Genomic DNA, 24610 nt, shown 5'->3' on the forward strand with positions numbered 1-24610 from the left:
CTATAGCTATGCACAGTTCTACTGCACTTTAAAATGAACACACTAACAATTAGTGAAGCATTTTTAAAAAAATGCTGAATTATGGCGTTCTGTCATGACAGTTTTAAGCTGAATTTTGCAAAGCCTTTTGTATTTCTTGTGTGGGTAATCCCACAAAATGACAGGGTCATTCTTGAAGTGTAATGGAACATTGGACTTTTTATGCAGCACAAGCATTTCTACCACCTACAAAAACCCCAAAATATCAGCTCAAGGAACAGAAGAAAAAAAAGTCATCTCTCTGTTTTTAATCCGTTTCAAGGATAAAATGGAGTAGGGTTTATCTTTGGAATTCCACACAGTTTAATTTAGACTAGTTTGACAAATTTAGGTTTGCACAGTTTTCTAGATAGAATGGACTATGCTCTCTCATTTATCATGCTTTTTTACTTCTGTGTCATTTTGTAAGTCAGTCTGTTCTACTCTGTCACATAGAATAGGCCCTGAGGGTTGAAGCAAATTATTTTTGAGAAAATCCTGTCAAGGAAACATTTCTCTCTTACAGGGGATCTGTGGGTGTACAAAGAAAAACATGTAGTCATTTATTGCTCACCTCAGGCCGCGTTCAAAGCTAACTGAAGTCACTAGAAAGGCTAATTGATTTCAACAGACTCTGGACATGCCCTGAGCGCTCAAGTCTACAAAATCCTTACTTATACTGAGTCACGTTTTCTCAGAATTTTCAATTGGAAGGAGTGTGAACAAGAATGAAGTTACCAACACTAAAGGAGTAAAAAAGAGGTTACAACTGGAATTAAATCAGTACCTCTTCCAAATAATATCCGAGCATTTCAAAAAAATATCGTTAACACTGGTCTCAGTACCTTCGTTGCATACAATTAACATTGCATCATTGGATTAGCTGTGCTAAAGAATTATAACTGGGGAAGAGGGCTATCCCTTCCTGCCAACTTAAGTGTGGTACACAGGCTAGAATATACACACGTGGTGAAAGTGTGTGTGAGAGAGAGAAAATGTGTTGTGCATGAAAATGAAGATCTGTGGTAATACTTAGGTCAACATAGTTACATCATTCAGAGTTGTGAAAAATTCCTCATACTGTGTGTTGTAGTTAGGTCAGTCTAACTCCCAATGCAGACCCAGTTAAATTGGGAGAAGAGTTATTCCACTGACCCAGCAACTGCTCTTGGAAATGTGAATTACCTACAATCAACAGAAAAATGTGTTCCATTGAGGTAGGAAGAGTTTATACTACAGTAGCACAGCTGCAGCACTGTATCTGTGCCATCGTAGTGTAAACATACCCTAAGAATACCGGTTATACCTAGATATATTCACTCAGATCCTGGAAACCAGCACAAAGACTGAGCAGCCTAACTGTGTATGCTGGGGTTCTCCACTCTCCCGAAACAATTTTCCATTTTAGTACTTCTGTGTTGATTTAAGTGTGAACTTTATTTTGGCATTGAAAAACATCACATTTGAGGACACCAGAAAAAAAAACAAAAAAACTAATTAGCAGAAGTTTTATATTGTTCCTCTTGTGTGAGCAGCAAATAAAAGCCTGGAATACATCCTCTCATCTGTTTTCTAGAATAGACTATTAAAAAAAGAGTTTCTTTTCAAATATGAAATGAATTGTAGCTAACAATAGAGTTTGTTTGATTTGCTTCATCAAAAATATTCTGTGTGTGGCATATGTACTCATAAAAATCACACACAAACATACATGCACGCGCGTGCGCAGATGGAACTAATCTGGAAACAACATACAGTAGCAGAGTAACCTGGCTGTAGTTTGTTTTATCAAATTCTACAGTAATATTTGAGTGCTCCAAAAGCAGCGTCTTTCAGAAGGCACACTTTGTATTAGATCCAAGTGAGAATCATGATTTTAAGGTCTTCCAAAAGTGGCCACTGGATGGCTAAAGGGACTGGTATCAAAATACAGCTCTACATCCCACATCTATTTTAAATCAAGTCCAGGTCAGAAGTGACCAAAAATTTCTACCAGCTGATGCTGTTTTATTGCCTGTGTAAAATGAATTTGTTGGTCTCATTCCAACTGCCATAAAATCATCATAAAAATATTAATGTAATTTACTTTTCTTTTGAGACTGAAGGATGCCAAGAACACAATGAGCTTGGAGAACTGAACTACTCTCTTGTCCCTAAACGTTTCAAGTTAGCATTGTGGAAGTCTGCACTACCTCTGGATATATTGTGTGTATAAATTGTCTCTGGCTGCCATTTTAAGATGTACCTCAAATGTGACAGACTACACATTTTGACTGAGGTTTGTATTAAAAACTTTGCATGCTGTCTCCGTGATGCAGTGAATTCCTTGACTGCTGAGATACGATACAGGAGAATGATCACACACTTCGAGACACAGCTCAGGAAATCCTTCTAAAACAGAGTAAATTGAAATCTGCATAGCAATTGCGGAAATGCCAAGGATGCTGAGCAATTGAACTACACATCTGATTGCAAGCTGAATACCTCTTTGAAAACTTAACCTCTTCTCTAAGGGGAATTACTTAGCAAAACAAATCCTGATTATAAACCATATACTGCTGGAACAGAAGGTGGAATTACCCGAGATTAAAGATTGTTCCTGCACTGTGTTAGAAATACACTCTGAATAATAATTTTAGGAACTCCTATGGCATTTACAGAACATTTTACCCAAATGCTTGACTGAAACATCTAAACCGATTCATTGTGTATGAAGAAAAGTTGCCACATTCTTCCATGGAGGCAGGATTAAAGCTATAATTAAGTGGGCAGTCATCCTGTGGACTTGATTTTTAAAGTGTACAAGAGTTGTGTGCCTGTCTTAATAAAATCAGGTAACTGCCTGTGCAAGTGGCTCATTAGATGCATAACTGGCCACTTGCACACACAATCATGCAGTTCCCTAGCACACCGCTGTAATAGCACCCATCATTATTTAATAAATTCAGGCACTGTATCTTCCATAGATAGGAGACAGCAATGAGAAAGACTCTATGAGGTGCAAGAGAGGAGAATTGTATATCTCCAAACTTCTGACCAGCAACATAGGAAAAATACGTGTTAATGCAGGGAAATTTTGGTCAGGGACACTGGAGTAAATACATGCTCTTATAAAGAGGTATGTAAAACCTCTGGTATTTAGACACAGCATGAGACAGGACTTGGGTTTTAAAAGGTGTAATCTAGCTAGTTGTTGAGCCGGTAAACAGGATCAGCAAACAGGGGAGTTTAGCAAGTGAGTTCTCCAGCTGAAGGAGAAGCAACTTGTAACCCTTGGGGTGAGAGTTTGTAGTCTGTTTGTCATTGTGCACTTGCTTACTATGTGCCTGCTTGACTGAAGTTTATAGTGTGGTCTCTTTTGGGGCATGACAAATTTTTAAGAGTTTGTATACAAATGCCAGAAGTCTAAATGCTAAGATGGGTGAACTAGAGTGTCTGGTATTAAATGAGGATATTGATATCAAAACAGGCATCACAGAAACTCAGTGTAACAAACAATCAATGGGACACAGTAATACCAGGATACAATATATACCGGAATGACAGAGTAGGTCGTGCTGGTGTAGGAGTGGCACTATATGTGAAAGAAAGCATAGTCAAATAGTAAAAATCTTAAATTAATCAAACAATACAATAGAATACATATGGAGAGAAATTCCATCTTGAATAATAAGAGTAAAGTAGCAGGAATACTCTACCGACCACCTGACCAGTATGGTGGTAATGACTGAGAAATGCACAGGGAGATGAGAGGCTACAAAAACAGAAAACACAATAGTAATGAGGGATTTCAACTATCCCCGTATTGACTGGGAACATGTCACCTCAGGATGGGATGCTGAGATAAAGTTTCTAGACACCAATAATAATAGCTTCTTGGAGTAGCTAGTCCTGGTGCCCACAAGGGGAAAGGCAATTCTTCATTTAGTCGTAAGTGGCACACAGGATCTGTCCAAGAGCTGAATATAGTTCAATAAGAGTGACCATATTTAATTAAACTTAACATCCTTGTACAGGTGAAACAAATTGAAAAATTAAATAGCAATAAGTCACCAGGACAAGATGATATTCACCCAAGAGTTCTGAAGGAATTCAAATGTGAAACTGCAGAACTACTAACTGTGGTTCTACTCCAACTGACTTAAATGATCACTGTTTTGGACTCATCGCGAGTGCTTTCACTCTTCTTTGTTCTGATTGAAGGAGCAGATTATATCTATAAATAACTATTGTAAGTTTCAATTTTCTTTTAAGTGTATTAATAATTACAAACCACTACTCTGAAGAATCACAGCAGACACATTCTTTTAAAATATCTATTGAAATTACAAATTAAACTTTCAATATGGTTCAAAGTACAAAACACAACATTAAAAGGCATTCAACAGCTCTTTTATACATCACAGTGTTAGTGGCACAAAAAGTACTTACATTTCAAATACATGAACAGAACTTATTTTTTACACTGGTCAAACGCATCATCATTTATACATATGCATGACTCCTTCATGCTTATCTCTATACAAGATTAAAATACATCCACGGTAAAATGAGCAAGAAAGGTTCAGTTATGTAGCACGTACCTGTACCTAATGTTCCTGGAATTCTGTAAGAGAGATACACAAATCAAAGCAATAATGAAGACCACAGGGCTTTAACAAAACAGCATGCTTTACTTAATGTAAGTGCATTAGCAAAGAAGCACTGATGCAGGCTTTTCTTGATATCTTTTATGTCACTGTGCGTGACAACTTCCATATTCTGTCCATTTTCATAAGGATTTTAGACTATATATAGGAAACATATGGAGTTTGGTTTCAAAAAGCAAACTGGCATGAAGCTTTATGCAGTATCAGGATGAAGAATGCTTTTTATTAAATACAAGTATATCCATAATAGTAAAGGGAGAACCTATGAAATACACAAAACCCCACTTTTTCTTTACCTACCCACAAAATTTTAAAATCATAAAGTGCAATATCCTCTTCTGATCTATGAATATTGTTCCCCTCTCCCTTTCCACATCACACAGAATATTTTAGGCATCTTAATTTTAAATATTTTCTGCACATCAGGTCGTCAATTCTATGCTAAGAACTGGGCCATTCAGTTCTTGATTGTGATCCATCATGATTTTAAGATAAATATTCTAGGAAAGATAATGATGCCTGGTATGTGAAAAAAAAATAGAACTTTGCACTCTACACTATGAGAGGTGAATGTAGTTAGAAACAACTGAAATATTAATATAAAATAACACTGCTAAATACTTATATAGCATCCTCTGTCAGAGGATCTCAAAAAGCTTTAAAAATTATTAAGCCTCACAATAACCCTGTGAGGTAGGTGAGCACTGTTCCACCTATTTTACAGATGGGTAAACTGAGACAAAGGAAGGATAAGTGACTTGTCCAAGATCACCGTTGGTGCCCAATCCTGCACTCACTGCAATCAGTGGAAATTTTGCTACTCATTTCAGTAGGAACAGGCCTGAGCCCCAAGTCAGCGGTAGAGCTGGAGGGGGAAAAAAACCCAAAAAATCAACCACCCTCGAGTTCTGATTCCACTCTCAGTCTTCTGCTCTAACTACGAGAAACTACACCTTCCCAATAGAACATATAGACTATGCACTCTGATAAACTTAAGTTAAAAACAGCATTCAAGGCAATGCAAATGAAGTAAACAATAGGCTAGATATGAAATGCAATAGAAACCATGCAGTGAATCTCAGTTTTCAGATGAAGGATTATAACAGATTGTCTGAAATCTGTTATAAACATTTTCCTCAGAAATGCAACAAGGACATGAGCATATTTAAACCCGTTAGTATGGGACAGTAATATCAGAGTTTAAAACAATACATGTTTCATTTACAATCTGAATTCAGGGTAGTAAATGCCATAGCATCAACAGAATTTGTAAATCAGTGATTACCGAAGATATCCACTCTCAGGAAAAAAAACTGTAGTGGTAAAATTTAACATTAATATGTAGGGTTATGATACTCAGCATGCCTGAAAGTGATTACAGCATATTTTTATGAATATACACACATTATTACCTGAACATCAAGGGCTATATCAGTTGACAGTTTGAAAATTTACTGTAGTGAACCTAAGCATGCTGAGATCAGACACAGTCCTATATGTTGGATATGATCAGATAAACAGAGGTATTTGTGTCCATGTTAATGGTGATCATCAGTTGAAATGTAACCTTTTAAAAACCTTTACATCTGTCATGCAGTGGGGGATTTTTTTTCTTCTTTAATTCTGATGTAAATGTAATGCTCTACAAAGCTGTCGGTGACAATGGTGGGGAGTGAAGTGCACTATCGTGGGCATCACAAAATTCACAACATTGATTGCTCTGCCACAGTGCTTCAACCCTGACCTGAAAAGATTATTTCTAAGAAAGAAAGAATAGAGATTAATATTTATACCACAATACCTCAGATACTACATCGATAGGCTCCTGTAAACCCATCTCTGCTGGAAATGCCAATTAGAACCATTTGTGATTTAAAAGAAAATTGTGTGTTGCTTAGTGCTCACATAAGTGGAATACGGAATTGATAATCCAGGAAATCCCTGGTCAGTTTTGCCCCCTGAACAATTATGTCTCTGATGCTGCATGTGGATCTATCCTGTGCAGATCAGATTGAAGAATAAGGGTCATATTTCAAGCTTTCCCACGTCTCATATCTGGAAAAACTAGTTATTCATCCAATGGTACATACCTATTAATCTTACACATCAAAAATGCTTTCCTAATTCAGTCAATCTTTTGTGATAAGGACACAAATCCTGTAGGAGCTGGACTGAGACTGCAACCTCATAATTAGCCACTGAAACCAGTGGTGACTAGTTAAAGTGTGCCTATCCCATTAACAAGTTCTTGTGGGTCATCCAGCCCTCCCATGTTATTTCTGAATACCTAAGCAAAAAAACCGCCCAAAAAAATAAATCACAGGATTTCAAAGTTCTTATAGAATTATAAGACTTATACACTGTCATGCAAATCTAATGATGTAACATACAACAAACACGTTGGCTTCTAACCAGACTGTCATCTTAAAAAGGTTGAACATCTTAAGATAAAAAGACATTTCTAATTTAGCCAATTTGAATTTGGATACATACTAATTTTTTTAAAATCAAGAATGTTGAGGCTGAACATAGGGGAAAATCTTCAAAAGCACCTAAGTGATTTAGGAACCTATCTCCCAGTTTCAAAAGTGACTTATGCACTTAGGAGTCTAAGTCTCACTAATCATCAGTGGGTTTTTAAAAAAATTTACCCTATAACATTTCTTTTCAAATAATAGATATGCAGACTAAAACTAAACATAAATAAAATCAAACAAACAGGTTTTTTTTCCTGTCAGGCAGCCTGCTATGTCTTAGGTGGTGAGCCCCACTGACTTCCACATATACACATCATTGCATTGTTTCCTACTCCATTATATCTTTAGGTTCTCAAAACACAGTTTAACTTCCACTTGCATGCTCTGCAGAGTTCTGCTTCAATGGGCTCTGCCTGGACACAGATTTGCCCATGTACACCACATTCTATGATCAGGTCCATAACATAACATTTTTGTCAAATTCTTCTGCTGTTTTTGAAGCCTGCATTTATGAAGGGGTCTCTTCCAGTTTTCAATATTACAGATTACGATATGTTAATTTGGACATTTTACTACCCTGGAAACTCACAACATTGTAAATTACCAAAAAGAAAAAAAAGAAAGAAAATAAAAATAAAAATGGTGCAACATAATGTAATGTTGGAACAAAACAAACTAATCCTTAAGGAGAAACTTGTTTTGTTTTCTCACAGTATGATTATTAACATCATAAATGATATGATATAAACTCTCGAAAATGGAATAAATACTTAACATGTTAAACAGAACTTTCACAAATACCCCAGTAATTTTTATTACTAACTATAAGGATGTTTAGTACTTTTCATATTGTAAAGAAAGGAATCATTACTGAGCCGAGAATCTGCTGATAAGCAATATAAATCCTGTAATTTTTTTTTCAATACCTGCCTTTAAGACAGAAGCAAGCTATCTTGTACTTCCAAATATTCAGTAGCACAGATATTTCCACATTTGGTTTAACCAGGATTTTTTAATATATGAATAAAAGATTAATACCTGGATTAGAAGTGATGTAGCCCTGAAAGTATAGCAGATCTCTTAATAACAGCAAAAATTAACAAATCCAAAAAAGACTAGTGATTCAGTGCTAATCAATACCAACTATACTTTTTAAAAAGAACCTTGATTAGGTAGCAGATTTGTGTCACCACTCAACCTTACAGCTTTTATATATTTATTTTAAAAAATGTAGTTTTTGATCAAACAAATAGCATGTAAGACTTCCTAAAATTCCTGGAAGGCAGCAATTCCAGCTGTACCCTCCCCAAAATTCAAGAAAGGCATATGATGGCCTATATGCACCTTATTGATTTTCATTATCCTTGGAAAAATAAGTACGAAAAAGAATTTTTGCCATAGCAATATTAATAAAAACATAGTTGTGATAATCAGATATATTAAAGCCACATTTAAATGATAGGTGACTTAAATAGGAATATGAATAAGACACCTCATTTTGATGAAAATATATATTTGAAAAAATTAGATTTGATTTATACTTAGGTTGTTTTGCTGATGTAACATAGCACAGTTCCTAGAGTCCAGCAATATAGCCTCTAAGGGCAACATGACATCATTTGTTTTATCTACAGTATCTTCATCTCTTAATTTCAGATACTTATCTTGTTCCACAACATCCTCTAAACAGCTGACTTGACTTCCACTACCTTACTTGCCTATTGGTTCTTGGTCTAAGCAACTGTACTAACAGCAGTTCCTGGAATCATGGCGCTGTGTCACTGAAAAACAGAATTGGCAAGTAAGGCTACAACAACAATGTAAGTGCAAAAGGAGAAAAATATATGTTGTGATGAGTCCCATCTTCTTTTGATCTAGGTAGGTAGAGGGTCATCATCTCCTTTATTACATTTGCACTTGCAGCAAAGGACAAATGGGGTCGCAAGTAAAAGGAAAGGTGAGGCCACTAACAGCAGTAGCCCAAATCCCGCAAAGATTCCAACCACCTGAAAAACAATGGAAAATGACATGCGTCAGTATTGCAATTGGCACAGCAGGGTTCAAATTCTGCTCTTACACAAAGTCAATGCACTAGGGGAGAAATCTTGGCCCCACTGAGGTCAATGGCAAGACTACAGTTGGACATCACAGAAGATTTTGGTGTTTAATAAAATATATAACTACAGTTAGCAATATGATTATTAGTTTTCAGTACGGTAGCAGGCTCTAATCTTGAGAAAAACAGTTACTAGATTGCAATGGTCCTTTCCAGTCAGTCAGAATTCACAACATGCCATCTACGAATTTCAATAGTGTGCACATGCGCACACTAGGGGTATGTCTATACTGACGGCGGCAAATTCCCCACCGTCAGATCGATCTGTCCAGATTGATTGAGTGGAAGTGAAGACCCGCTCAATCGATCCAGAAGTCTATCTATTAAAACCACCTGCAAAAAAAAGCATAATGCTGCATTGACGTGGCACTAAATGGAAGTTACGAAGTCAACAGGAGTTACGCAAGCTACTGTGTGTAGTTTGCGTAACTCCCCATTGACTGCCGGCGAAATTTGCCAACAGTATAGACCAGGCCTAAATTAAGCAGATGTTAATTTGAACTGGAAAAAAAAAGACAAGGATTGCCTTTGCTATATATCCTACACCTAGCCACTCTTTTTCAGTGCAATTGGATAGTTTTAACTTCCCCCCCATTTCTTTTTTGATAGAATGTGAATTTTAAGCCTCTAATAATACCTGGGGTGCTTGAGGAATTCTGTTGTTGAGCACAAACAGGTTTATATATTATCAAGTTACACTGACAGATTCTTACAGGTATTCAAGAAGGGACACTTTTTTCCTTTTAGAGAGTAAATATTTGGTCTCAAACAATTTAAAATTCAGCACGAAGCCCTCTTAGATATTTCATTGTACCTATCACTACACAAGTGGTTATATGAAATGTTGACTGACATTTTAATGCAGTCACATGTTGTTTGCAAGCAGTAACCATGCATTTAAATTTAGCTTGAAAGAAGATTAAAATCTTTATACAGCTGAGGTTGCTAAGTGCTACCTGTTCCAACACATCTAGAGTTTGAGTTCCTTTATCTTTACTCTGTCACTGAAATAACCCAATACAATCATCCACACAGCTGATAGGAAAACCAACACCTTCCCCTTTCCTATCAAGGAGCAGTCTCTGGAATTTTGCCCCGAGACACCAAATTTTGCATCAGCATTCAGCTAGCAGGTATGTAATAAATTTGATCCTCCATTTCTCCCCTCTGATTGCTGAAAGGGAGGAGGAATATTCTCTGTTTCTGTTCTTTCTTCCAATCCTTGACATTCCTGATTACTACTAGAATGATACGATCATCTCTCCATAGTCTACTTCTCCCTCAGCTTCCTGGCTGCTGCAAGGTGGCGGGTTACTCTATTCCTCCCACAGCCTCCTTTTCTGAGCCCTTCTCAATGAATAACTCTTGTGCCTGCTGCTGCTCAGAGCTTTCTCAAGCAGCAACAGAGTGAAACTGACCTGTTTCTCATCAGTTTCACTACTGCCCACAACCTTCCCAACTGCTGTAGTGAAAACCAACCTGTCTCTGCTACAGCCAAGGAAAGTTCTTAGCTACAGGGCTCGGGCCTAATTTTTAAGCCTGACCTGGGAACCAGTCTGCCTGACCTAAGCGCAAGAGGGTCAAGTCATTTTCCAATCCAACCCCAACACTTCCCCCCAAACCTGAGTCACTGCTGCTGCTGCCTCTTGCCCAGGGGATCAGTGTGTCTGCTGTGAGCCTCGTTCCTACCAGCTACTGCTCCCTGCTAAACCGTGTGCTCTGCAGAGTGAGAGGCACCATGTCTCAGTGGCACACTCATCCCGCAGTGTACACATTGCAGCAAGTTGGCAGTGGCCACCAGGAATGGGGGCATGATGCTGCCACAGCACTGACCCTACAGGCAGGAGAAGTTAATCAGAGGTGACCTAACCTAAGTCTGAGAGGCTGGGTAGTTTTTTAGCCCACCTAACCTGAATCCAACACTCGTAGTTGGGTCCCATCGCATTCGGGTTTGGTTGCAGGTCTCTACTCTGAGCAGCAGAAGCACTGCACACTTAAGGGAGGCAACGGTGCACTGGTTTCCACTCATTTCATATTTGGAAGGTTATAATTTTTATTAAGTTCATGGTAATTGCCTGAGAAAGCTTCCTACTTGCCCTAAGTAAATGAGAGACTGGATTTCGCAAGGTATGCTTGCAACAACCTTCTTGCAAATTATTGAACAAACCCACCCAGAATTATTCACAGAATACCTGAGAAAAATCATCCGCTCAAACAATTGAAATGTGAATGCTGGGACTCTCTAGGCACTACCATAATACAAACCATAACAATAGTACTGCATTTGTCAGATATGAAAAACTCTGATTAACTGGCAAATATTTCATTTCCCATAGTATAGAAAATATATTCTAAACCTAAATTTATAGGCTTATTGATTCCTTCTCTAACAGGGACAATTTTTCTTCCTGAACACTATGGATTTCTTTCAGCAATTTCATTTATCCATTTATTTTTTATTCCAGCGTTGAAAATCAACACTCTGTTCAGCAGATGGCGCTGCTGAACAAAATTAAGTATGAAGAGTGACGTGCACATTGCTTTATTATTAGAGAAGGATTTTTATTTTTAAATAAAAAGCTTGGCTGTGGCTCACCGGGGACATGAATCTCAAATTTATTTGTCCTAATATTTTAATTTTTTTTGCTGAAGACAATTACTTTAAAATATTGTGTTATAAGCACCTTTCACCACATATCCCTGTGTCAGATAGGCAGCTAATCTGATGCATCTGGGTTTAAAGTCTCTAGGGGCACCCACTGACACCTAAAGGTGAAAGTGAAACGTAGACTCTTCCCTGAGCTTCCTTTAAATGCTACTGAGCTGCATTTGGGACCCATACTGATCTTTGCAGATAGCACATACACAATTAGCTACATGCAATCTTTTCAGTGAGCATTATGGGGCACCACTAGCTGAGCAGAGCCAAGATAAAAATTAACAATATAATAGACTGGCAAGCAGTGCTATTTACAATCAAACAGTTTACATTTTCCTTTCAGCCCAGATAGCCCAGTCAATGAATTTATCCAGAATTTTTAAGAACAGGTCAATAGATTGTCTGGTGAGCATCAGTGATACACTTTCCACGTGGTGGACTCTGCTACTGTGAACAGTAGGCTATTTCCTAGCATGTGTAATGTCTAGAAGTGATTTTTGCACTTGAAGCACAGCACTTTGCATTACAGCAGCATGCCTTTCACTTTGATGTTATGCTCCTCTTGGTTAATACTCTCCAAGAAGGTTTAACGTAAGGGCCCCCATCTTGCAAATACTAGCAATCGTAGTGCTTACTAACGTGGCTTCAATGGCTATTCTCAGGATAGTGCTTGCAGGATTAGATACCAAATCTTCAAAACCACCAATCTCTCTCTCTCATGGTGCATGATATGTGCACCCTCCTCTCCTCCCCGACTTCAAAGCTGTCTGCATCAACTGCTCATGCTAAGCATACGTATCATACCTCAGCATAACTTCTCTGGTTGGCTCTGGAGAACATACTGGTAAGCAGTGTGAACTCTGTGTTTTGGGGGAGTTCAAGCCACAGCTTCTCAAACTTACACCTATGTGCATCCTAAGGCCTAAGTTTGACTCTAATTAAATAGCACTGAGCAAAATGAAGAATATCAAAAGTCCCCAAAAGTTCAGATGGAGTGTAACAGCTTTTGTATGTTATTCAATTAACAGGTGCTCATGATACATTTCTTGACACCTGTTTTTCTAATTAGCAATGCCAGCAACATCAGTCCTGTAACTAATTATGCCATAGTGCAGTGTAGCAATTGTTACAATGGAAGAAATAGACATGGGCAAATATTTTTAACGAGAGTCCTTTTCTTTCAATATCTGCCTGTTTTAGAGTTCACTAAACTTCAGCAAATTTGGGGCAATTTTACAAGTCCTTTTAATGCAATTTTATGTCAAGTGTTTTCTGCTTTGACTGTTTATAAAAATCGCAAAAGCTACTGTCGCTCAAGCATTCACACTAAGAAGAGAGAGGATGGTGCCCTCACAACATCTGAGCACCCTAGTGCATTAGCACAGGGCTAGAAACACAGATGTTCCAAGGTCTAGTCCCACTGCTCACACCAAGAACCAGCATGACAACTGTGGAATGGCTCCTTACAGTCAAGGAACTGTCTCCACTTTTTCTCTGCAGGCCCCCAAGTCACATGCTGCATCCTCCACATTTCTTGAAGCTGATGTAAAAAAACAGATGGCACCTCAGCAAGATACGCTTGTTGCTTTCTTCACTGTGAAACCGGCAGAGACTGAAATCTGAAGCAGGTGAAGGAGGGGGACAGAGTAAAAAAAACCCTTTGCTCATGATTGGTTCTTTATAGCTTGACAGACACCAGAGGAGGGAATCAATCTACTGTCCTGTCCCATTTAAACCAGACATGTCAATTAGGAGTCAAAATCCAGGATGGAGTCTGACTTTGTGTTATTCCTTGTTAATGTCTGTCCTTGCACCAGAATGGCTTTCCCTTAGCTACTGAACGGTTAAGATGCTTAGGCAGTCAAATCAAGCATGTGAATCTATCTATCTATGTAGACGCAACTGCAAGAGAGAGAGAAAGAGAGAAAGCATTTTACTGTGAACCTGTACAAAGTTTTAAAAAGCTCTTTACCCACCTGTGTTCTGTGCCAGATAACAGATGCCCTGGAGTGACCTAACTTGTTTCGACAAGGTCCTTTGTCATAATGTATAAGGAGGAAATCATCCTATGAAACAGAAACGTTTGTAATTAATAGAGGGTCTTTCTTCATTCAAGATGGAGCAGATACTGGCAGCAAAACAACAAAATATTACAGAGGGAAGCAAGTTTGAAGATGCCTCCAAAGCACTGAATATGAAGAGAAAAGTTTCAGAGTGGAAAACTGGATTTGTATTATTGGACGGGCCGGTACTGAACAATCCTTCCTGGAATTGCTCCCCATAGGGTTTCTATGGAAATGATTTCATAGGTGGAACATAATACAAATAAAGCATGTGTTGGAGATATAAGAGAGTGAGTTGTGCTATGTCTGGAGCAGAGGGCCAGTGCAGATCAGAGTAAAGCACTATAGGAACCTTTCAGCAAGATGACAATAGCAACAAACTACAAATGAAGAACTGGTATCTATTACTTCCATATCGTTTAGGTTCCCATGCACATCAAATCAATATGGTACTCTCACTTGCTTTTCCCCCTCTTTGATCTCAGACTATGGGGATTTCTCTGTCTAGCAAAGCTATTGGGTCTCAATTTGCAGCTAAAAAACCTTTGTCCCTTCAGTTCTCAGGAAGTAAAATGTCCTATCTTCTAACCAGGGAATGAACTCAAAGGAAAAGTGAAGTCATGTGGATAAAAACATTTTCAAACCCAACTGCCTAAAGTCAAGCACCTTAATAAGTAGCCTGGTTTTCACAGGTGTTGTGTACCCACAACTGGAGTCAACAGAGTAGTTAGTGCTCATCACTCCTGAAAACCAGTTTGCTTATTTAAATGCCTAAAGAGGGGTTTAGGCCACAGATTTTGAAAATATTGGCTATGATATGTATAGAACACGAGCAGAGGAAAGCTGCTTCTTGGATCGCCAGCCTCCCAAGCTGCACTTATTTTGCAGCTGGGAATGCAAACCAAAGCAGATATCTACACAGTTCTACAGAGAAAGAAGCATCTGCTTCCATATCTGGACTGGTCACACTTCAGTACAGCAACCAACGCAGGCACTGGGGATCTCTGCTTTTTAACTAAGTATAGGAATGCCCATAATTTAAAATTTATCTGTAATGCACTCAACCATGACTATTGCAGGATTTGGAATAGTTAGAGTACATTTTTGGGACATGAAATATTTCCTTTGCCATTGTTAACTACACTTTGCAATAAATCGTTTCCTTGGCTAATGTGTGGAAACAGATGTAGCATATTGTATATACTCCAGTGCTTGGGCCCAATAAGATATTGGTGGGCTTAAAAAGTTTAAGCTCAGGACAGGAAACAGCTTAAGAGTTAAATCAAATTCCTAATGCTCTCAGAACACTCATCAGCTTTCTCTCTTACTTTGTCCAGAAGAGCAGATGTAAAAACCAAAGCAAATCAACTTCAAGAAACAACTCCCACTACTGAAGTTCAGCACTAAAATGAATGCTGACACTGTTCATGGGATTCTGTATTTAGAGTTCCTGTACTATTGGGTTACCATACACTGCCATGCAGAACTGAAAGAAGTACAAATATATTTATCTGCAAACACTCTTTAGATTATAAATTGTTCAAGAAGGTGCTGTCTGATTTGTATGTATATGGTAGAGTATTAAACACAAATTGAGAAACAAACTCTGTAGATGCCACATGGAGATGGCAAAGGAAGAATAATTTTCATCAAATTTCACATTACACCAACTTCTTAACAGCACAACAGCTACTCAGGTGGGGGTTACTCAAGTAAGATAAAGTGTACACGTACCATCAAGTAACCAGCTAAGGTACAGCTCTGCTCTTGCCAACGCTTTTTAGCAGAGAAATAGGCGCTAGCAGTAGTGTTACAAAAAGATCAGAAGAATCACAGAATGTGAAAGAGCAGCTAATAAGACTGTCCTATGGATATCCTCAAGTCACTGTAATGAACTTCTAAGCTTACAATATCCACCGAAGTGCGCAGTGTATACTCACATCAAGAGATTCTAGACAGTACCAGCAAAAGGCATGTTTGCAGTTTTTACACATCATCTGGGCACAACCCTCATCTCGCTCGATATAAACTTTGCACTTTGGACAGCGTTTGATTGGAGCATCATCATCTTCCATTTTATACATAGAACTGTGGGAGACATTTGCAGAATTTTATAAAGTGTGTACCCATGCATGTTTGAAGTAAAAACAACATACCAATTTTAAAAATCTGGGTTTGCATTTTAGTTTTGTGATCAGATTTTTGTTCTGTTTTTCAATACCTGGAAAGTAAATCTAGTACAACAATGAATTTTTATGTGCCTATAAAACAGCAATGTGCTTACCAGACACACACACATTTCTCTTATCTACCAATTGTTTTCTGTAACCTGGCAACATCAGTGTGTTCAATGCTCTTAGCCGGGCATGTGGAAACCAGCCTGGAATCAGATTTTTACATGCCTTGTCCACCTGCCTTTCTCCTCCTGTTCTTTCTTATAGAGAAGGAGAAAGGATCTCAATGTGAAGAACAGGGAGACTGCAAATGCCCAGCTGACCCAGGTTATGGTCCACAGAAGTAGGGACTCCCTGGATGAGGTCAAGGGGTCAGCGAGAGACTGAGTATCTCCCACCTCCAGGAGCCTCCCCTCCTAGGACTCTCTCCTCCAAGCCAAAGTCCACTGGGTTTTCCTGGATACCCTGTTCGTCCAAGGCTGGCCTCCTCTGTTGCAGTTCAGGGCAACTGAACCTGTATGAGCCTAGTATGAGCATAACAGAGGCATAGTATGCAAGTCACAGTAAGTGACAGTACTGCTCTACTCAGTGCTGGTTAGGCCTCGGCTGGAGTACTGTGTCACCAATGTATAGAAAGGATGTAGAGAAACTGGATAGGATCCTGAGGCAAGCAACAAAGATGCTCAAAGGGATGGAATGCTAGCCACATGAGCAAAGGCTGAAGGAACTGGGTATGTTTAGTTTGGAAAAGAGGAGTTTAAGGGGGGATATGATAGTGGTCTTGGGGTACTTGAAAAGCTACCATAAAAAGATGGAGAAAAGTTGTTCTCTTTTGCCACAGAGGGCAGAACAAAAGGCAATGGGTTCAAACTACAGCATAGCAGATTTAGATTAAATCTCAGGAAAAATTTCCTAACTGTAAGAACGGTAGGACAAAGGAACTTACTGCCGCAGGAGGTCGTGGAAGCTTTTTCACTGGAGATTTTCAAAAGGAGGCTGGATAGCCATCTGTCTTGGATGGTTTAGACACAACAAATCCTGCAACTTGGCAGGAGGTTAGACTAGATGATCTTTGTCATTCCTTCTAACCCTATGATTCTGTTCCACTCCATTATCCACTGAGGGCATCTACTTGAAGCTCCCAGCTCCTCAGCTGTCACTTTTCTTAGGTAGACACCTGTCTCTCTCCCTCCTGCTTGAGGTTTCTTCAGGCTATACAGTTCCCTACCTACAGTGTGATATCCCCAGCAAGCCAGACTGCCTAAACAAGCCAGCATCTGTGCTTTGCTTTCTCTCCAAAGACTATGAAGAGAGTAACTGCCCCAGGTATAAGTTACTACACAGCCTTTATAAACAAACACATTTATTCTGAAGGTGAACGCGTTATAGAGAAAACATATAAAAACAATAAAGTTCTTATATACATGCTAAAAGCTTACAGAGGTCACCCCTCAGTTTTGGGGGCCTCAGTAGGCCAAAGTCCTTCCAAGTCCTCCCAGGGAGGATTGACACTCCCTTCCCCCCCCGGACAGAAGGTTCTGTCCATTTGCTGGATCAGAAAGATGGCCCTGAGTCAGCTTAAACTCAGGCTATTTATCCCAAAGTCCTTTCATCGTCTGTTGATCTCTGGAGAATCCAGTTTGAAGCGGCATATACGAGCAAATGCTGGTCCTTCTCTGGCAGTGTTACAACCTGAGTGAATTTGCCTGATCACCCACACTCCTGGAAGAGCAGCAGTCAGGGTGCCACGGCAGAGGCCTCCCAAAATAGCCAACCAGGATTAATCAACCCTCAAGCCCCTGAAATAGCAGCAGCAGCGATGGGGGAGGGCACCTGAATGTGGCTGAATGTGTTGTTGGCATAATTGGAAAACAGATGGTACTGATGGCTGGGCAAGCAGAGCCAGCAGCCTGGATCATCCCTCTCTGCTGCTTTACCTGGCTCCACCTACTCCCTGATGGTGCTGGTGAGACAGCCAGGCCATTGTCCATCTTTGTCAAGCACAGTGTCTTAAAAGAAAAGATTTGGAACGGCAGCTGAGGACAATCACTTAAAAAACCAATGGGAAAATGGCCCCTTGATTGGAGGGAAGGTTACACTCCTTTTGTTAAGCGTCAAGTAGATCCATGCTGCTGCCACTTGGTAGGTTACAGTACTGTACCTCGTTTCGCCTGGGAGGAAGGTGATTGGCATATTCTCTTGACAGCCTTGTCCTGGATGCCAATTGGATTTACAAGAGGAGCAGAACTCAATGTCACAAGCTTTGCACTGGACCAGCTGCGGATTCTGAGGCCCTGATTCTTGAAGCTGGCAAACTGCCTGGCAGGCAGAAGATGGACACCAAGTCCGACATGGATCCAAAAGCACTTCTGCAAAAGAGCATAATATAACCAGAATCAGTGACCACTACAGGATTTCCTTCAATCACGTACAGCTTAGGGATGCCCACATGCTCAGACTGCTTGGCAGACCAGCTGTTTTCAAAAACAGCCTCCATTTTGTTTGCCCAGCCTGGCACACTTATGGCCTGATCTGCAGATGCATTCAACATCAGAGGTATCTAAAATTAGAGACCACTTTTGAAAATGTGGGCCTACCTCCCTAACACTCCACTTCTGGAAAGGGACTGAATTAACTGCTTTTACATTGTTCACAGAATCATACAACCCTAGGGACCACAAGGGCCATCTAGTCTAACCCCCTGCCAAGATGCAGGACTTGCTCTGGCTAAACCCTCCAAGACAGGTGGCTATCCAGCCTCTTTATGAACACCTCCAGTGAGAGAGAGTCCACAACTTCCCTAGGCAGTCGGTTCCATTGTCCTACTGTTCGCACAGTTAGAAAGTTTTTTTGAGACTTAATCTAAATCTGCTGTGCTGTAGTTTGAACCCATGGCCTCTTGTCCCACCCTCTGTGGCAAAAGAGAATAATTTTTCTCCATCTTTTTTATGGCAGCCTTTCAAATATTTGAAGACCGCTATCATGTCCCCCCTTAATCTCCTCTTTTCCAAACTAAACATACCCAGATCCTTCAGCTTTTGCTCATATGGCTTACATTCCATCCCTCTGATTGTCTTTGTCGCTCGCCTCTGGATCCTTTCCAGTTTCTCTACATCCTTGCTATAGAGTGGTGATCAAACTGGACACAGTACTGCAGCTGAGGCCTAACCAGCACCAAAAAGAGCAGTGCTATCATGCCCTGTGAATTGCATGTTAGGCCTTTGTTAATGCCACCCAACATTGCATTTGCTTTTTTTGCAACCGCATCGCACTGTTGACTCATGTTGAGGTTGTGACTCACTACAAATGGGTAACGGGTGAAGCTTCCCCTCAGGAGGCTAACTCCCTGTCCCGCCTCTTCTGCCTATGGTCCTGCCCACACTCCACTCCCGTTCTGGCCCAGGCCCTGCCCCTGCTCCACCCCAGGTCCCTTCCTCTTCCCCACTCAGCCCTCTCCCCGCATGCATCATCTTCTCCTTTCTCCTCTTCCATCCCGCTCGATCCCCCACAGCCACTTGTCGTCCTCACTCAACCCTCCCTCATGTCCTCCACACATTCCCTCTCCCAAGGCCCCCACCACTCGTGCCCTCCACCTCTCCGCCAAGCTTATTTATTATGCGCCATGCAGGTCCCCAAGTGGCTGAGGAGGTGGTATTTGCTACTCAGCTTCCCAGGTTCATCAGTAATCTCCCTGGAGAGTCCAAGGTACCCAGGAAGCTGAATAGCAGATACCACCTCCTCGGTCAACTGGGATTCTGCATGGCACATAATAAATAAGCAAAAACTTCCTATGGAAGCCTACTCCCAGCAGGGAGGGGAAAAGGTGGGCCCACTATGGCTTAGCCTCCCCTGGCCTATTTATACCCGCCACCCATGACACCGCAACTCCCAGATCCTTCTCAGCAGTGCTGCTGCCAAGCCAGTGATCCCTCATTCTGTATTTGTGCATTTGGATTTTTTTCCCCCTAAGTGAAGCACCTTACATTTATTTTTGTTGAATTTCATTTTGTTATCTATAGCCCAGTTCTCCAATTGATCAAGGTCCCTCTGAATTTTAGTTCTATCCTCCAAAGTATTGGCAACCACCCCCTCTCCCTCAGCATTGTGTCATCTGCAGACTTGATCATTATGCTCTCTATACCTACATCCAAGTCATAAATAAAGATGTTAAACAACACTGGACCCAGAACAGATTCCTGTGGAGCCCAACTCCTTCCAATGTGACATCATTCCATTAATAGTTACTCTTCGTTTGTGGTTGTTTAACCAATTATGTATCCACTTAATGGTAGTTCTGTGAAGCCCGCATTTCTGTAGCTTACTTACCAGAATGTCATGTGGGACTGTGTCAAAAGCTTTGCTGAAGTCTAGGCATATAATGTTGGATGCACTGAAAACAAACATCCAGTGTTGCCAGTGATCCCCTATCCTGAATTTGTGCATTTGGTTTTAATTCCCTAAGTGTAGCACCTCAAATTTATCTTTGTTGAATTTCATTTTCTTGTCCATAGCCCCATGCTAAGTTCTCTCCCTTAATATTAGCTGTTCTCGAGATATTCCACCTGGACTAAAGTTCCCTTTGCCTCGCAGAGCGCCATGCAAACCGCTCTTTTATTCTCATTAGAATTAACAAAAGGCATCTGTTACTATGCCTCACCAATAATTAGCCCAGACCTGAAGAGCTCTGTGTAGCTTGAAAGCTTCTCCCTTTCACCAACAGAATTGGGTCCAAAAAAGATATTATCTCACCCAATTTGTCTCACTGCCATCCAAGAGTCAACATGGCTACAACATTGCAAACAATAATAAACTTTTGTGCAGGATTACAGCACCTGAGACTAGGTAAGCTCTACACAGGAGCCCTGCATTTCTACACAAAGTCCTAAGTACAACCATCCTACCACAAGTGCTCTATAAGCATACGTGTGCATGCGGCCTAGAGAATTCTCCCTTTTAGTAACAAATTAATACGATATGTAGCAGTTTTCAGTCTGCAACTCAGTTTCCATCATGAAGTAAATGGCAACATGCAGGCAATAATAAGATGTGATGAAGCAAGAAACAATTTGAGCTTTCTTCTGCTCACAAATCATAGAAGGCTCCAACACTATGTTATAAACACACATGGGACCAGATTCTGATTTCTGTGATACTGGGATCAGTCTGGAGTAACACTATCCCATAGATTTGGAAGCCGGCCATTGTTCTGGAGTAAAGGCTGATGTTTCATACTGTACCTCGTTCGAACTGCAGCTTCTTGTACCTTTGCATGATTTCTGATGCAACCATATGCTCAATCTGTTAAAATGAAAAAAAGGAGCAATTACATATTAGAGACAGCAATAATCCAAGACATTTTAAACAAATGTATTCAATCATTCAACCAATCAAAATCATTAAAACACATGCTGGTAAAAAACAATAGCTGTAATATACTGAGCAATATATATGAATATACAGAAAGAACCAATGTGCTGTAAAAACATACCTCGTTTTCTTGTAGATGACCTCGCTTTGGGCAGGAAGCATCAGGGCAACTAATTGCTGTTTCTAGACCTTCTTTGATCAAAAGTTCCACATACTGTTTCAGGCACTGTAAAAGAGGAGGGTGTAACTAGTGTGCCAAATATAAATTATTCTGCATGTCATTAATGCTTTGACTTGCTCATTTGAAGATTTAAATTCACTTTGCAGAGCTGGGTAAATATTATATCCCTTTTATAACTGGGGGAATAAGCAAACACATTCAGAGACTTTCCAAAGTTATACACTAATCTAAATAAGTGGCAGAAACTATATCTCTTGAAATCCATTTCCATGCTCTATTCATTAGATAGTTCTGTCTCAATTAAAATTGCACAGTAAATAAGAGCTAAATAATAAATAAGAGGCATATAAAATGGAACATTAAGAAAATAGAAAGATAAAATTAGATTAACCAGTCTTCATAAATCCCTCAGTTTTACATCACTGGAAACCACAACACAGCTTAGTAAACAGTCATTAACCTATTAACAGTCATCTGTCAAGCACAGCAGAATGGGAAAGGGCATGTGGCTTGTTTTCCATTCCACAGAAAATAACCAACTGAACTTCTTGGTGAGGATATATTTTAGTCTGAATGTGAAGGAAAAATGCACAAATGAGGACTCAAAAAGGAATGGCTATTTCCACAGGAATTTCCTTCATAATAAATAAAATAACAATAATGCTCATTATATATAGCACTTCATCCCAAAGCATCCCACTGAGCTTTAGAGACAGCATAACTGAAAATATGGTCTTTAAAAGGGTGGCATATAGCAAAACACACAACATGAAAGGGGGAAAGAGGTGTTTCGGGCTAAAGACAAACATCTTTGCTTATGAAAGGATCCATATAGGGATCAGATTAAGCAAATACCATGTGATGTACTGGGCTTTTTTTTTGGGGGGGGGGGGGAGGAGGGGGAGCGGCCTTAGCCACTGTCTTATTTCCCCGCAGCTGCCATTTTGCCCTGGCTCTCTCCTCAATTCCTGTCTTACTAGTTGCCACCATCTTGATTTGTGATATCAATGCCACAGACCAGTGGTGGAATTTTTTGAAACCTAGCTGTGGCCAACTTTTGAATTAAAGGCTTGATCCAGATCCAAACCCCTCCCAACCTCACCCTCACGCTGTCCCATGTGGAGGAGAGAGCTACCACCATACCAGTAAGCCCCAAGATGCTGCTGGGCAAACTGAACTTCCTCTTTCCTTCACACAACTCTTCTTTGGATTCTGCCTTCCCTTCCCACAATCTGCCTTGGAACAGGGAAGGGCCAAGTCAACCCTACTGGAATATAAACCACTGATTCTAGAGAGCCTAGGTGAAGTTCAAACTACTAAATCATCCCCTTCCAGTTCTAGGCAATGAGGAAAAAAATACTAAAATTACAAATAGCACATTACTCCTGCCACACCCCAAGTGACAAACACATCCTAAGCATCAACATATAATGATATCTCACTTTTACTTATTTACTTTACCTCAAATCACTGAGTATTTTCAATGCAATGGTAAAGTATCTGAGAACCCTGTGGTAATCAGCTAACGCAACCAACCCAAGGCCAGAAATAAAGTGGGCCATGTAGACTTATGTTGTGCTTAGAAATCCAAAACCAGCCCAAATCTTCCTCTCTGCTCTACAGGGCAGAATCACAAGTTAGTAAGTAAGTAAGTAATAAAACTGTAAAGAACTCTCAATTAGTTTCCAACTGAAATAATGAGTGATGAACAATTCCTCCCATCTTAATGTATATAATGTATCCAGTAACTGCAGAGATCCATATTTATATTCTGCTCCTTTAATCTCTTCCCTCTGCACATGGTGCATTATTTAAGACTGCCTGCATGGCTCCTTTGTGAGGATTTGTTCTTAATCTCACACTGGTATTTTAGCTTTCCCCTCTTGCATCTTGACTGTGGCAAAATCCTCACTTTCTCCCAGGATCATCATTTCAACTACCATAGTGAGTTTGTTGCTCCATTGGTGACAATACAGCCCTTTATATCCCAACAAAATTCTTTTGTCAGATTACCCATTCTGAGGGGTTTTTTTATTTCAGAAGAGACAATATCTCAGTTTCGTGGAGGAAAAAAGAAAGATGCTGAATAGCAGATACCTTTAAAAGTTATTGTTTCCACAGCAACAGTAGCTCTGCATCTTTGCAGACAGTACATTAAGGCCCACTTCTTTTGTCAGCACAAAGGCGTGGAAGGCAGGGATTCACTTCAGGAAATGCTTTGCTCCTGGAATGTTTCTAAACTGCAGTCTCCTGCCCTGCTGGAGCGGGGGCCGGTGAGGGCATGGCTGGCATTTATGACAGACGGCTGAGACCTGTGAGACCAGAGCCCTGGGCTGCGGATCATAGCACCACCAGCGACAGGGGTATCAACCCTACCATGGTACTACAGTATTATTGGCTCTTCCCCTCCCCCCATCTGTAAATGGTGAGCATGTATTCAGATGAAACTGCATACATATTTAATGCCAACACTTAGCACTTAAAAGAGCACTTTTCAAGCTCAATGCACTTTACCATCATTAATGATTAATTTGGCAATTTCTCTTCCCCACCCTGTTGGGAGCTTTGCCGAAGCCAGTCAAACATACATTTCCCTTTTCTAACATCTTCTAGGGAAGGGAGTAGCTCATCTCTGCCATGTCCAATACTCAGGGCCTTCTCCATCCATTAACGTATCCTTGAAATTCACATCTCAATACCAGCCAAGCCAAAATGTGCTTCTCCTGCTACATCCTCTGAGGAACCCAGTTGCTGCCTTGAAGCCATTAAAGTGTCAGGCAGAATCTGTCCCAGGTCCTGTCCCATAGGGGTAGTATTTCAGGCTAGGCTCTTTTTGGCTGCTCAAAATTTCCTTTCCCTCAGAGACTCCTGGGGCAGGACAGAAGAAGCAGAGTGTGCTCCTTTCT

At 40.2% G+C, this 24610-nt stretch overlaps 1 protein-coding gene across 2 annotated transcripts in view; it reads right to left on the bottom strand.

Annotated features, from left to right (window-relative positions):
• Positions 1-4320: 4320 nt before the first annotated feature.
• Positions 4321-24610, bottom strand: part of RNF144A (ring finger protein 144A) — an 85411-nt gene continuing 65121 nt past the window's right edge. For both annotated transcript variants that reach the window (XM_067544809.1, XM_067544810.1), the window contains exons 3-8: positions 21645-21749; positions 21394-21454; positions 18318-18525; positions 15923-16070; positions 13896-13985; positions 4321-9150 (exon numbers count right to left, since the gene is read on the bottom strand). In XM_067544809.1, coding sequence (XP_067400910.1) covers positions 9019-9150; positions 13896-13985; positions 15923-16070; positions 18318-18525; positions 21394-21454; positions 21645-21749 — 744 coding nt within the window. In that variant the 3' untranslated portion in view covers positions 4321-9018. The remainder of the gene's footprint in view (positions 9151-13895; positions 13986-15922; positions 16071-18317; positions 18526-21393; positions 21455-21644; positions 21750-24610) is intronic.

This window comes from Emydura macquarii, unplaced genomic scaffold, assembly GCF_026122565.2.
Source record: "Emydura macquarii macquarii isolate MOO-44397 ecotype Brisbane River unplaced genomic scaffold, CSIRO-AGI_Emac_v2 contig_1027, whole genome shotgun sequence".
Taxonomy (NCBI): domain Eukaryota; kingdom Metazoa; phylum Chordata; order Testudines; family Chelidae; genus Emydura; species Emydura macquarii.